At 33.2% G+C, this 15,591-nt stretch overlaps 2 protein-coding genes and 1 non-coding gene across 3 annotated transcripts; 2 read left to right on the top strand and 1 right to left on the bottom strand.

Moving 5' to 3' along the window:
• Positions 1-2,030: 2,030 nt before the first annotated feature.
• On the top strand, positions 2,031-9,510 carry LOC141398511 (uncharacterized). The gene has a single exon (XM_073975815.1). The coding sequence runs from the start codon at positions 2,215-2,217 to the stop codon at positions 2,719-2,721; it is 507 nt and encodes a 168-aa protein (XP_073831916.1). The 5' UTR covers positions 2,031-2,214; the 3' UTR covers positions 2,722-9,510.
• Positions 9,511-13,644: 4,134 nt separating this feature from the next.
• On the top strand, positions 13,645-14,639 carry LOC141396660 (uncharacterized). Its single transcript, XM_073972288.1, has one exon. The coding sequence runs from the start codon at positions 13,944-13,946 to the stop codon at positions 14,466-14,468; it is 525 nt and encodes a 174-aa protein (XP_073828389.1). The 5' UTR covers positions 13,645-13,943; the 3' UTR covers positions 14,469-14,639.
• A 111-nt stretch (positions 14,640-14,750) lies between these two features.
• TRNAP-AGG (transfer RNA proline (anticodon AGG)) lies at positions 14,751-14,822 on the bottom strand. The gene has a single exon. It is a non-coding gene; the product is annotated as a tRNA-Pro (tRNA).
• Positions 14,823-15,591: the final 769 nt, after the last annotated feature.

The following is a 15,591-nucleotide window of genomic DNA, read 5'->3' as shown; positions in this document are numbered from 1 at the left end:
TTATTTTAAATGTCGTCTAATTTTCATATGATTATCGCTTTAGATTATCTGGGAAATATTTTTCATATTTAAAGAGCTATAACTTCATTATGGATGCACATATCGACAAAATTCTTTCAGATTCGTTATATCGGATGTGTTTACTGTAAGCAGAAAACATAAACATATGTAAAAGATAACATCACATTTTTTGATTTTTGTCCACGCGGCAACACTGTGCGTCACCTTTCCCGTTCCATCGTATTTTCTGTATGTTAGTAATGTCGGCCAAAGATATTGTCCATTCCAATTTTGGCATTAAAATCGCCTAGAATGATTTTAATGTCATGGGCAGGGCAACGGTCATATGTTTCTTCTAAGCGCTCGTAAAATATATCTTTGGTCTGTTCGTCCTTTTCTTCAGTGGGAGCATGAGCGCATATAAAGCTGATGTTGAAGAATTGCAGCGAGTCTTTCATTCACTGGGGTGAAGCCGGAGACCAGATGTTTTAACCTCCGACCAACTACAAATCCGCAACCAAACTCATGCTTTGTGTCACGGCAGCTATAATACAGTGCATCACCTTTAGGTGTTGTTGTGAACCTTTCCCAATCCATCTTATTTCCTGTATGGCAGTAATGTCGGTCTTGTACTTTTCAAGTAGATCTGCCAATGCGTAAACTGCACCTTCTCTATAAAGAGTGCGAACATTCCAGGTGCAGATTCGCAGATCATGGTCCTTAAAACGTTTGCGGGGCTCATCAACTTTAGAGGGGTTTGTTTTTCTATTCTTTCGTTTTTTATAGTAGCCTGTTTTTCTAGGGAAGGGTCACTAACCCAACGCCCAAACCCAAGTTTTTAACGTTCTTATGGGCGAACGCGCGGCACATTTTAGCACACTACCATTAACGGGTGTTAAAGGCAGTTTACCAGGTGACATCACGGGGAGGTCAGTGCCCACTTGAGATGAAAGAGGGACCAAGATAAATCCTGGGCATTGCCATGTTAAAGCCGGTCAGGACCGTTCCTTGGTATCTTCCATCCCCTACGTCGCCCGTTTTATACACCTAACAAAGACCAAGTTCCAAATTTCAGCCATTTTGGTGGGATATTGAAGCTAAAATCTTGAAAATATCGAAAGTTGGTATGGGGGCAATATTAAAACGAAACGAAATGACAATGAATGTTTTATACCCCCAACGAGGACTTAATACCAAATTCAGTGCTTTCGGTTGGATATTGAGGGTACACGCAGAAAAAAACGTTTGTCGGCAAGTTCAGTCGTCAAAAAGGGTCACAAAATTCAGGAAACCCTTTTAATACTCAATTTTTAGGGAAAAGGAACTTTGTTGTGTATCCGCGTCTGTTTCGGCAAAGCCGACTGATGATTCTTTACTTGTTTAATTTCTCTTTTATAATCTGTCCGATTTGTCTTTCATTAGTTGTTGATTAATACCGTGCAACAATCATCCAAACATTTGTAAATTAGAAAACAACGATATTTATTTTATTTCTTATCTTAACACACTTATCCCAATGTCCAAGAAAAAAAAACTGAAAACACTGCTACTCCAAGTAATACAATCTCTTGATTCTAAACTCTATATTATATTTGGAATATGTAACAACAAAAATGCTAAATATTTACTCTCGTGCTACGTTAGAAGTTCACATACATGTACAGTGAATCCCGCATATAACGATTTGACACAAATGACAAAGAATTTTCGGCACACTGAATATTGTAGTAATCGCTTGTATAGCTAGGGATAATTAGTGACAGAGATAACATAAAACTGGAGAAAAATTCAAAATATACATCTTTGGAGGTCTTACTGTATTTCTATTTGTGACATTTGCAGCCACAACAATGAATATTCAAAGGCGACAACTACAAAGACGACAACAAATTTCTTTCTCCATAAATGATGCATGCATAACTGTGTAAATTGTTGCTGCAAAAAAAAAAAAAAAAAACATTTGGGCGGAAATGAGAGGAGGATGGATAGACAATTTAAGTTTGATTCAATTATAAACTGTAAATCGCATAACAAAGCCAGCAAATAAATAAATAAAGTAGTTGGATACTTAAGGCCAAACATAACTATATCAGTTTTTCGCGAAACGTCAGCGTAATCGCACACGCAGAGTAGAAAATTAATTGCAGAATATAAAGCATAACAATTTGTGTTTCAAATTAAGTCAAATTAAAGTGCAGCGTTTGAAGTTAAACAATGAAACATTGCAGTTTTATAACAATCACATTACTCTTGGCCCTATCGGTCCTCTGTACCAAAGCAGATTTATTAGATTGTGATGATAAGATTTTACCTTCACTCTCTGAAATACCTGGTATTGGTCCAAAAATAGCCAGTTCCGAAGATACTGGTGATAAGGTGAAGGGTGTCTTCAAGGAATGGGGTTGTAAATTCAAGAAAACCGCCAGTTCGTTAGGGGAGAATGTCAAGGAGAAATCTAAACAATTCGGTGAAGATGTTCGTGATGGTTTCAAAAAACTCACAGAAAAATCCAAAGAATTGCACAGCAAAATCGAAACAAAATTCCATGATTTCAAAGATCATTTGAGCAAGGATTCGGCTGAATATGTACCACACAAAGATAAGAAATTCTTTATGGAAAATGTTGAAATGATCAATCCGGATAAACTGAAAGCTGACGCAGAATGTGGCCATGGTTTTATTTTGGACACGTTGGGTAATTGCAAACAAGTGAGAAAATAAGATGAAGGGCATTAAAAGCAACTAGAATGAAGTTTTTAACTGAGATTGTGTTTTTTTCTAATAGTAAAAATAAACATATGTGGTTTTTTTTATATAAAAATAGATGTATATTTCCAAATAATTTTTTATAATTAAAGTTACTCGTTCTGTGATTTAAATTGTATGTTTATTTTGAATTTATTTTCATTTTAATTTAAAGCGGTTTATTTGCAATTATATGGTATGTTCCTTTACTTTTTTTAAAAGAGTAAAGATGCCAAAAAACTGAAGCAGTGATTTTTGTGCTTTTTCGTGGTAAGGGAATGTTGTTCGAGTATTAAGTTAAAACAATTGAAGATTTTTCCACTTCTTTTGCATAACTACATATATGTAAGTAAGTAAATAAGCATTTCTCAAGATGTTTTTGAGTATTTTTGAGTAATAATCGCGAAAAAAATTCCATTCCATTTAAACAATATGATAAAAATAATTTTGTAAAAAAATTACTCCATACATTACACATTTTTAAGCATTTGTCTATATTTCAGATATTTGTGATACCCTACACCACTATCCCTGTGCATAAGCTTTTGACTGGTAAAATTCAAAATATTAAAATTGGTAGAGCTTAGCGCTTTTGCTCTGAATGTCTTCATTAATACATGTCAATTTTATTGAAACACATTTAAGTGCATCGTCAGTACAACTCAAATAAAAAAATGGAAAAGTGGGATGTACGCCAACCATCAATAGGCTTCGTTCTCTGTGAGTCCCCCGACCTGTAGTGTGATTACACAAAAATGGAAAAAGGGATGCATAATAGTCGGTAATGCGATATCTCTGTTGTTTGACCACCTATAACAACTTACTTTACATCGTTGTAAATGTGATACTTTCTACTTTCCTTGCCAGGTTTTGCTTTCGATATACCACTTACAGAAGAGAGACATTCTCTTTGAAATAAAACGTTGGCCTTTTCTCCAAATAAGTTTTTTTTCACATTGCCACCCCTGAATAATATGCGACCGTTACCAAAATCAATTAGTTTTTTAATCTGTGGGACCCCCATTAACATCCGAAATTTCGTGACGATCCAATCAAAATTGCGACGTGTAGCGTGATTACAACAAAATGGGATGTATTACCGACTATTGCGATATCTCCCTTATTTGGCCACCTACGCCAACCTGCTTTACATCATTGTAAAGATGGGATTTTCTACTTTCATAGTCAGACTTTGCTTTTGGAAAGTCGCCAACCAAAGCTGTGATATTCGTCATTATAATTAAAATCGCAAAAATGAAAAGTTGGGTTTAATTTGCGGCTATTGCGATATCTTCGTTGTCTGGCCACCTACGACAACTTCCTTTACATCGTTAGAAAGGCGATATTTTCTTCTTTCATTAGCAGGCTTGTTTTTCGTATACCCTTATGGATGCTGAGATATTTGCTTTGGAAAAAAACGTTGACATTTTCTCCAAATAAGCTTTTTGCCCATTCCGACCCCTAAATATTATCCGACCATCACCAAAATCAATAGGCTTCTTCCCTTCCGGGGCCCTCATCAACACCCAAAATTTGGCGATCCGATCAAAATTGCGACCTGTAGCGTGATTACAAGGGTTAGATGAACATACGGACGGGCATACATAGCCAGATCGACTCAGCTCGTCGAGACAATCATTTTGGTATATATAAGTATGGGTCTACGACCATTATTTCGATGCGTTACAAACTTTTTGGGCAAAACCAACTTATAATACCCTCCCCACTAGTGGTGTAGGGTATAAAAATGAATCTTTGGCCCCATACAGTTTACAATAAAAAGAAATTGTTACTTGCCCGGAATGTCTCTTCCTGGAAAAAAGATATAAGCTATATATTAAAAATGTTCACACAAAAGTTGTGGTCCATTTAACCCTCTAAATATTATCTCATCGCTATCTCGAATTGCAAGCTTCTTCTTTGTCATATACTCTTACCCTATTTGAAATTTCGCGTTGATCGGACTATTATTCCGACCTACAGATAAAAAATATGTTTTTGGTCCATTTCACCCGCTAAATATTTCACGATCGTCACCAGTAAAAATAGGGTCTATTTTTTTCTGAACCCGACCTCCATACAAAATTTCGTGACGATCGGCCCATAATTGCTGTCTGGAGTTTGATCCAGGAAATAAAATATAGACCAAAAATATTTTTTTTTTATATTTCATTCATTTAAAATTTCTTACCTTATTTAAAAATTCACGTTGATCGAACTATTATTCCGACCTACAGAGCCGCTACAAAATTGGATACAAATTACGTTTTTGGTCCATTTCATCCGCTAAATATTTCACGATCATCACTAGACATCGGATTTTAGCATGTTTTTTATTTCTTATCCGATTGGACTCAAATTTTGGACCTAGGCGTTTTGAGGGTCAATTTTTCGATATTTGTGGTCATATCAAAAATATGCAAAAAATATGCAAAATATATGCAAAAAATATGCAAAATATATGCAAAAAATATGCAAAATATGCAAAAAATATGCTAAATATGCAAGCGTTTTTTTTGACAAAAATCGTCAATTAAATTTGGAAAATCATCAAAAAAGCATTCTAAATTAAGTTTTTTGACGTTTAACATAGTTTTTTGCAGATTATGATGTTATTGAGACTCTCCAGATATTCCACCACAGCAATAAATCTAGACTAACAAGACTTAATTCAGTTTTCACAAGCTGAGAAAATGTCAAATAACCCAGCATTCCTATTATAACATAATTTGCTTCCTATACAAGTGTTGATAGATAATGGAAAAATTTAAAAAACTCAATCAGAAATGTCAAAATCAACATGTCCAAATATGATGATAGTTTCTAATCGGCCAAAATGGTCTAGCAGAAAAACAAAGGAGCTAGAGTTAGTCATCGCTATTTTTGTTTACATAAAAGCGCATTTTTTTCTAGTTTTTGGAAAAAGGGTTTCTTTTTTTTAGCGCAAAATGGGAAAAAGTACTAAAGTACAATTTACCATTCCAGGTTCTGGAATATAACTATAATTAGAAGTATACGTTTTGAATATCCACATATTAGATTTGTGGTCAAAAAGCTTCTTTGGAAAAATGCCCTAACTGCCGCTTTAATATTGATGACATGGTTTTAGTTTAATGCACTAAAAATACATAATTTTATATGTATATTGTAAGCATACAACCGCTTAATGCAGAATTGGGAAATGTTCACTCCTCGGCGAAAATAATGCATTATTTTTAGATTCACTTTTGGCAGTTTTGTTGAGATGTGTATTATTTTATTGTTGTAAAATAATTTTAGCTTAATCTCGGGTTTTGTTGTTATCAAATTATTAAAAACAACAAGTTTTATTTAAAGTGGGATGTAGTTAAAATTGATGTGAAGAACACCAAATGATTAGTGCAAAATGACATCACTCAGAAAAACCACACAATAGCGTGGTAGTGGTAAAATAAGTCAAACCCTTGGAATTATCTTTAACATGGCAAAACCACTCACATATTTCTGCTAGAAAAGCATTTGGAATGCTAAAAAATATAGTTCTTTCATTCCTGCTACAGGAAAACAATTTTGATAACACAGTCGAAAATAAATTATACAATTAAATAACTTATACCTGACCGTGTACTCGATAATTTGAACTAATTATTACAAATGTTTCGAATTTGGACAGTTGTTTAATGGAGGAGTTGCTGTAAAATTTTTTCAGCAACATTTAGAAAAAATTGTCGATTACAAGGATATAACACCTTTTATAACACATTAGTCTTGTTGTCTAGGATAAAAATAAATATATTAAGAAAAATATTCGCCGCAATATTGTCATTAAAGTTGCCAAAGGCACTATACATCTAAAAGGCAAAGATTTCAAGGAATCTTAATTTTCAAAAAAAAAAAAATTAAATTTCACACCTGTCCCTTGTTTTGCTTACACCCTGATGTATACTTTAAAAACGTCATATTTCTAGCTCTACTTTCACAATCTGATTGGCGTTTTCTGTAATTTGGGAAAATTGAGTCTTGTTGCATGGTAAATTGGTAAAAAGTAAGGAAAGGAACAAATACGGGCAATGCCAATAAAAATGTCCGGATTGTCATATAGAAAAATCTCACTATTTTTAACGCTTAGAGCACGTAGAGTATTATATAACTACCACGAGTTATTTAATCATAGAAAATAATTTATTTTCTTTACTATTCGTTAATCCGGACAATTTGATAATTCGGACCCCGCCGAAACCTGTGGTGTAGGGATTATCGAGATTATACTGTATATATGGCTGCAATATCCAAATCTGAATCGATTCTTACCAAAATAAACAGGGATCGCCCAAGGGCCAAAAAATCTCCAATTTTTATGCGAATTGGTCTATTAATGTGACCTGTACTTTGTTTTCAAAAAGACCTGGCCAGATGGATAAGTGCGAATCTATGCAGATCATCAAAAGGAACTGTGGGTCTATTTCGTTTCCTTTTGCATGTTGTAAAGTCATTCACTAAGACATTATACGCTTAGGGTATTAAAATATAGTTATGAGTGCAATCATGAATAAAAATTCCGTGCATAATTTGTTTCCTTTCCCAAATTTCACAATTTTTTCCATATTTATGCCCAAAAAGGGAATATTTTTGTCGATTCGACTAGAATATGCCATCATGAAGCGAATCTAGTAGCTTTCAACTTTTAACAAATATTGATTTTAAAAGAGTTTCACTTTCTAAAATTATTTTCCGTGCGGAAAATTCGGAGGGAAATATTCATGATTGCCCTGTATATGTTTTTATATGTTATATGTTTTTAGTAAAATATGAAAGATTTTATGAAATATTCAATATTGTCTTGGTCTTAATTTCTAGCTCATTTGATATTCTGTCAGACAATTTGGCCGAGCAGAAAATATCAACATATTTGGATACGTTCATTTTGACATTTCTGATTGAGTTTTTGAACAAATTTGTATTAGAAAACAACTTATGTTGTAATAAGAAGGCTGGGTTATAGGAAATTTTCTAAGTCTTTTAGTCCAGATTTATTGCTGTGGCGGAAAAATAATTAATAACATAATAATCTGCTAAGAAATCGACGTTTAACGAAAATAAACTTAATTTAGAACACTTTTTGATGACTTTCCAAATTTAATTTGACGATTTTCGTCAAAAAAATTAGTTGCATATTTTGCATATTTTTTGCATATTTTGCATATTTTTTGCATATTTTGCATATTTTTTGCATATTTTGCATATTTTTTGCATATTTTGTGCATATGCAAAATATGCAAATATGCAAAAAAATAAAAAATATGAGCATGTCATTGCATTCAGTTTTCTTCAAAACGAATTTTGGTCCAATCAGAATTTTCTTATCTTTATTAATAAAAAATATGCAAATATGCAAAATCCGATGTCTAATCATCACCAATAAAAATAGTGATCTATTCTGGTCTGACCCCGACCTCCATACAATTTCGTGGCGATCGGTCCAGATTTGCGGCCTGTTGTAGGGTATAATGACATCCGCTAATTACACTGTGCAACAAAATTCAATTGTTTTCAAAATGAGAAGATTGTGAAAGTAGAGCTAAATATATGATATATCGGAATGTAACCAAAGTAGCCGGAGCAAGTTCCGCCCATTTAAAGTTTTTTTTTCGAAATATTCGAGTTAAGATATCTTGGAATCCTCGTATTTTAGGTATATACTGTCTTTGACAACTTTACTGAAGGGGATAAGGGAAAATTTTTGTGAAAAATGTTAACCCTCACGCTGTTCATCAAAGGGCAGATTTTTGTCCTTTCTTCGAAAATCGTTCAAAAACTCCATTAAAATATCATCATTTCAAATCCAAATATTCTACAAAATTGTTCGTCATAAAATTTTACTATAGGTCTCAAAATACAACAAATCTGTAAATGTTATATAATCGTCAGAAATCTCCAAAAAAGACGGCCCACAAAACATAATTTTAGTGAAATGACGTCAAAGACAAAACTATTCTTCATCAAATCTCACTATGGGTCACCAAAGAAATGAGATGTCTATTTAAAATACATATCATGAAAATATCAGTATCAATTTTGCTGAAAAAACATGAACATATTTCCCAATTTTTTTATGAAATTTGTTTCACCAACTGTTATGAAAGAAATGGAAATATTAGAGAGAACGGTCCTCCGTTTGTGTGTAGGGAAACATTTTCAAGCATATAACAAGCGATTTTCTAATAGTTACATATATAAAACTGCGGGAGTAACCCCATTATCTGTATACCCAATGGAAAGAATTAAAAAATATGTAAATAGACTTCATGGCCACTCCAACTCTTTAATTCAAGATATTGTAAGAGAACAAAGTGGTTTTACTTGGGAAAATACCAATTACATATTGGCACTCGGTATTAATTTGGCTATGAATCTAAATAATACACAATGTCCTGATTTTTATGCCCATATTTCTCGCGAAATTCACAGAGGTTAAATTGCATCCTCTATGTAGAGGATGGACGTAGGATTTGTTTAGTTAGGTTTAGGTTAAGTGTAGCATTAAGTGAAAATAAGAGGAGATTATCTCTCCAAATATGAAAGGGTCGGGAGCAAGCTCGAATTAAATTATTAAAATATGCCTAATTATAATTACTCACTAATTTATCATACAAGGTCGCTACTGAATATAAAAAACAATGTAATTAAAACAATACAAAATAGTTTTAAGCTTACGTTTTATTATAATTCTATGATATGTTAATTGTTAAAAAAAGACTCAATAAATATGAATTTGAATTTATGAAATTGGTTTTCTTGTTTTTTTTTTTTCAAGTTGATACAGTAAAAGAAGGAAGTAATACGAAACTTGGTTCTAAGTGAAAAGTGGCAAAGATGGCAAATTTCACTATGAGTTTCAGAATAAACCATTATATATTTAAGGATGAAATTATTTGTTTTAATGTTGGACTGTTAATTTTACATAATTCCATACTGGAGCAAAATCTAACAAAATCCTTCACTTTTTGTGGATATTGTTAATAAAAGAAATGTTCCAAATCAAATGTCACTATGAGTCTCTGAACAAGAGACATATGTAACCATAATGTAGAACATTCTTCGCAGCCCTTGTTTTTGATATAGGGTTTAGGGTCATATTTTAGATTTTTATGCAGATTGTCGTTGTGATTGGACACTATAAATATCTTATTGAGGGTTTTTCGTTATGAATTCATACAGAAGATGTTGTGCGCTCCATGTAAACAATATAGAAACCCCAGATCGGACTTTGCGTATTTTTAGTACTTTTAACTTAAATTACGTAGTTAGGATAAGCCATTATTGGTTGCTTATATTGTATGTGAAAAGTGAGTGTGATTCTCATTTATTTGAGAATACTAGACACATAAAAAGTTCAGTTTTTCGCTAAAAAATCCATAATTTCATAATCTGAAAAGCGAATTGATAATTCCCTTCGCCGGGATGAAATTATGCTATTAGTAGCAATCAGTAAAAATTTTTAACACTGTCAGTTCGTTTTGAGAAACATTACTCTCTGTAACAGAAAGTAATAATGAAGTTTAAGCACCAGACTTAAAAACAATCAAATGAGATCGAAACTTCAACCAAAACAAAACTAAGTAAATATTTAGCCATGTTTAGATGAGGCCATGCGGTCAGCGGTGGATCTTACACAACAAAACCCAACTATGGCTTTTTGTCGTTTGGGTCTGTACTTTCAAAAAATCCACAGGAGAAATTGTTTGCACAAGAATACCTTAAAAATGTTGCACTGTGAAATAATTGACAAAGCTCAATTTTTAAATTTTGAAATTTTACACAAAGTTAGATGACAATGTTATTGAAGCATTTTTTAAATCATTTTCATATTTTGTTATAGTAATTTTTAGTTATTTGTGTTCAAATACAAAAAATTCCGACTACTGGTACATGCCAGACTTATGCACACTTACCCTATTCATAATTTATTTTTATACCTCCACCACAATATGGAGGGTATACTTAAATTTGTCATTCCGTTTGTAGCACATCGAAATATTCATCGGAGACCCTATAGTGTATATACATATTCTTGATCAGGGTAAAATTCTAAGTCGATGTAACAATGTTCGTCCGTCCGTCTGTTGAAATAAAGATACAGCTTGCAATTTTTAAGATAGAGCTTTGTAATTTGGTATTGCACATGGGCTATATCGGTCCACGTTTTGATATAGCCCCATAGAACGGTACCACCCGATTTTCGGTATTTTGAAAGTTTTAGCTTCATTATAACACTGAAATGGCTGAAATTTGGTACACAGTCTTCGTTAGGGATACAAAACTTTTCCCCAGAAATTTGTCGGTACAGGTCCACGCCTTCATAAAGCCGCCATAGCACCTCCCGATTTTCGGTATTTTGAAGGTTTTACGCTCAACATTCCACCGAAATGAGTGAAATTTGGTATTTGGTCTTCATTTGGGGTATTAAACGTTCAATATTAAATTTGTCGTTATAAGTCCACGCCTTTATATAGCCCCCAGAGAACTGTACATCCCGATTTTCGGTATTTTGAGGGTTGTGGCCACAATAATCCACCGAAATGGCCGAAATTTGGTATTTGGTCTTTAATACCCTAAATAAACGTTCCATATGAAATTTTTCGGTATAGGTCCACGCCATCATATAGCCCCCATAGAACGTACCTCACGATTTTCGGTGTTTTGAAGGTTGTGGTCTCAATATTCCTCAGAAATGGCTGAAATTTGGCATTAAGTTTTCGTTCGGGTATAAAACATTCCCACAGAAAATTGTTGGTACAGGTCCTCGCCTTATTGAACATAGAACAGTACCCATAGAACAGTACCTCCCTATTTCCGGTATTTTGAAGGTTGTGGCCTCAATATTCCATCGAAATTGTTGAAATTTGGTATTTGATCTTTATTTGGGATATCAAAGGTTCCACATGAAACTTGTATACGCCCATAGAACGGTACCACCCGATTTTCGATATTTAACCTCATTATCACACCGAAATGGCTGAAATTTGATACGCAGTCTTTGTTAGGGATATACAACTTTTTCCCAGAAATTTGTCGGTATAGGTCTACGCCTTAGTATAGCTCCCATAGAACGGTAACTCCACATTTCCGGTATTTTGAAGGTAGTAGCCTCAATATTCCACCGAAATAGCTGAAATTTGATTTTAATGTTTGTTATGGGTATAAAACATTCCACCTGAAATTTGTTGGTAGTCTTCGAAGGGGGTATAAAACTTTCTCCCAGAAATTTGTCGATATAGGTCCACGCCTTAGTATAACCCTATAAAACGGTTCCTTCCGATTTTCAGTATTTTGAAGGTTGTGGCAACAGCATCCCACTGAAATGGCTGAAATTTGGTATTTAGTCTTTGTTGAATGTAAAAGCCTTTCTGATTGAAATTCGTCGGTATAGGCCCACGTTTCGATATAGCTCCCATAGAACGGTACCTCCTAATTTTCGTAATTCTGAAGGTTGTGACGTCAATATCCCAACGAAAAATTGAAATTTGTTAGTTAGCCTTTCATGGGGTTAGATAATATTCCAGAATAGAATTATCAGTATAGGTCCGCGGGTTCCTATATCCCCCATAGAAGCGTACCTCTTTATTTTCGGTATTATGAAGGTTTTACCGAAATATCGGAAATTTGGTATTTAGTCTTCTTTGAGTCTAAAACATACCCCCAGAAATTTGTAGCTAGAGATCGACGTTTTGTTATAACCCTCATGGAACGGTGCCTCCGGAATTTCTGCTTTGTTTTTGCAAACACTTTCGTCAGGGTTGTGTGAGGTTGCCAAAGAAAAACTTCTCATTGAAGTTTTTTTCTTGGTTCACCTTTATACTTCTTGCTGACGATTGATGTTTGGGTATAAAAAGTTTTTTGTTGAAGAAGTTATTGAAAAATAACTTCGGTGGAGAATATCCACAAACAAGAAACAAGGGAACTAATGAAATCTTGTGGCGAGGATCGAAACTAGTCTTTCCTTCCTACCCCTTGGCGAACAATGCCAAACCTTCTCCACCAATAAATTAGTGTTTTAAACATTAAAACAACAACAATGGGATTAAGCTAGACTATTTTGAAAAATCAAAAAAGGTTAGCCACATTATTTTACCGAACTTGCTGAAATTTGGGTTTAGTCTTCTTCATAAACGAAAAAAAACTAATTGTTTCATTTTACATCAATACAACTCGTGGTGAAGGGTATAACAAGTTCGGTCTGGCCGAACTTAACGCGGTTCTTACTTGTTTTAGAATAGTACTTTCACATACATATTATCTACTTAAGTTTTTTTACCATGGTAAGAAAATCAAAAATCATTTTAAGAATCATTTCCAGACTGCGGTAAATTACACAGGGCAAATGTCACTATATGAACGGGAAAGGACAGATATTTGAGAAAACAATTAGGAAATACAACTGCTTTTTACCTGAATTTTTATGCACACTTTTGCTGGCATTTAAACGACCAGTGGTTTTAAGTGTGTTAATGGATTGGAACATATGAAAAACTCAAAAACAAAATATAAAAAAACTCAAAATTTTAATTATCTTTATCTGTTCAAAAGTTACAGAGGCCAGGAAAAAACCATTAGGAACCACTGTAAGGTGGTGTCAGAATTTGGTTAATTTTCCATGACTCAAAACATTTACACAGTGTTATTTTCATATTTTGTTTCAGCAATTTAAAATAATTTTAGTTTGAGTTAAGTTACCCTACCGAGTTTTCATTTGAATAAAAATGATTCATCTAATTTTCTTTCTCTCTTGGTGGGTATATTTCTACGAAGATGATTAGTTTGAATAACATAAAAATAACTACGAATGAATATACATATGTACATATTTATTACGAATAAGTTACATGAATAAATGTCCAGCAGCTGGTCGGTCACTTACTAAAGTGCATCTCTTTCTGTGACAACACAATAGGCGAATAATTGAGTTCCATCAAAGTTGATGGGTGAAGTATGAGGTCTTCTTGCATCAAATGGGAGACAATTTGCCTACATTAAATCTAAATCAAATAAATAAATAAATCACTTAACAATAGAGTCCAGTATATGTCTGGCGACAAAATAAAGAAACTATCAGTAGAACGTACAACGTCAGTGATATCGGACGGCAAAGAAAATTCACTTAATACACAGTTGAAAAAAAGAAAAATAAAAAATAAAAGTATAGCACAGACTTGGTCAAAATGAAACACCAAGTGATATTTATATCAGCATTAATATTGCTACTAAGTTTTGTTACCACCAAAGCGGATTTATTTCAATGTGATGATAAGTTAACGACCTCGGAATCGTCTATCATTGGTCCCAAAATCAGCAGCAGCAGTGATGAGGAATCGGGAAATAAGGTCAAGGATGTTCTAAAAGAATGGAGCTGTAAACTGAAAAAGAGTACTGCTAATCTGGGTGCCAATGTTAAAGAGAAAACCAAACAATGGTCCGAAAATATACGTGAAGGTTTAAAAAAACTCAAAGAAAAATCCAAAGATTTACAAAAGAAAATCCAAACTAAATATCATGATTTCAAAGATAATTTAAATAAGGATTCAGCCGAATCTTTGGAGCAAGGAGGAAAGAAATTGCTTTTTAAACCTGAAGACATTATAAACACAGATGTTGTGATAATCGATCAGAAATGTGGTAATGGTTACATTTTGGATGCCTTGGGTAATTGCAAGAAATTTCGGGAGTTTGCCGAGATCATTAATTAATTAAAATAAAATAAATCAATAGTATTTCATGTTGACATCAATGTTATGTTATATAACTAAAAATAAGGTTGATAATTCAATGTAAATAGATTTAAGAAAAAGTGCTGAAATATGTTCACTTATAACACTGTGGAAAGAGAAATATAGAATTCCAGTAAGATCGAAAGGAAATATTTATTGTGTTTTTGTCTTTTGTTGGCTAAAAATGTAAAAAACGGTGCTTAAAATCGTTAAAAATTTAATCTAAATCACTAAAAACATAAAAAAAAAGTATTCAACCTTGGGCTCGTCCGGGATTTGAACCCGGGACCTCCCGCACCCTAAGCGGAAATCATACCCCTAGACCAACGAGCCAGTTGTGGGAATGACGCATACATAAAATGACAATGTATATTGAACTATAAATATCAACCAATAACATACGTTTCATATTCAGCAAACGTACTCATATGTATATAAGGGTGGGGGAATTCAATGCTTATCGTTAAACATACACACGAACATACAGTAAAATAAAATTAAATGAGTATAAATAAAAGAAAATATAAACAACAGAAATATAAACAAACGGTATTTTTAGATCGACATAAAACCGTTCATTTTTGGGTACTAATAAAATTAATTATTTCAAGTATCATTTAAATCTTTAGCGCTGACACACAATAAAAGCGTTTGGCGTCCGTTTTTTAACGTCGATCTCCAAAATATTATTGATGTACGTAAAAGTTCGTAATAATTAAAAAAAGAAGAAAAAATTATGTATTTTCTATCGAAAAATATATAATAGTTTTATTAAAGAAAAAGAACAAAAAAATATTCAAATAAAACAACATTTACAATGTGCATGTAAAGCAAACCAAAACGTAAAGATTATGGAGGTTTATACTTATCAAGTTGTGGTTCTGTTGACGTTCAAAATGTAATGGGAAGAACATTAAGAGTTTATTTTACTTGAACCTCTTATTGTTCCCAAAATTGTTACAAACTAAGAGCGTTTTCAGACGATAGGTTTTGACTGCTCAAAAACGTGTTTTCCGTTTTGATTGTAATCATTCGTAATTTTCATATCCAGTGTTGCGTGCTTGAATTCATTTCACGCAAGCGTACTTTTTGTACAAAAAGA

This window comes from Musca autumnalis, unplaced genomic scaffold, assembly GCF_047663935.1.
Source record: "Musca autumnalis isolate F117 unplaced genomic scaffold, ASM4766393v1 scaffold_3, whole genome shotgun sequence".
Taxonomy (NCBI): Eukaryota; Metazoa; Arthropoda; class Insecta; order Diptera; family Muscidae; genus Musca; species Musca autumnalis.
Note: the sequence above shows the minus strand (reverse complement) of the source record. Positions and strands in the feature narration are given on the sequence as shown.

Bases quoted from the DNA above. Each gene is read 5' to 3' on its own strand.
- LOC141398511 (XM_073975815.1), top strand. From the start codon at position 2,215: ATGAAACATTGCAGTTTTATAACAATCACATTACTCTTGGCCCTATCG.
- LOC141396660 (XM_073972288.1), top strand. From the start codon at position 13,944: ATGAAACACCAAGTGATATTTATATCAGCATTAATATTGCTACTAAGT.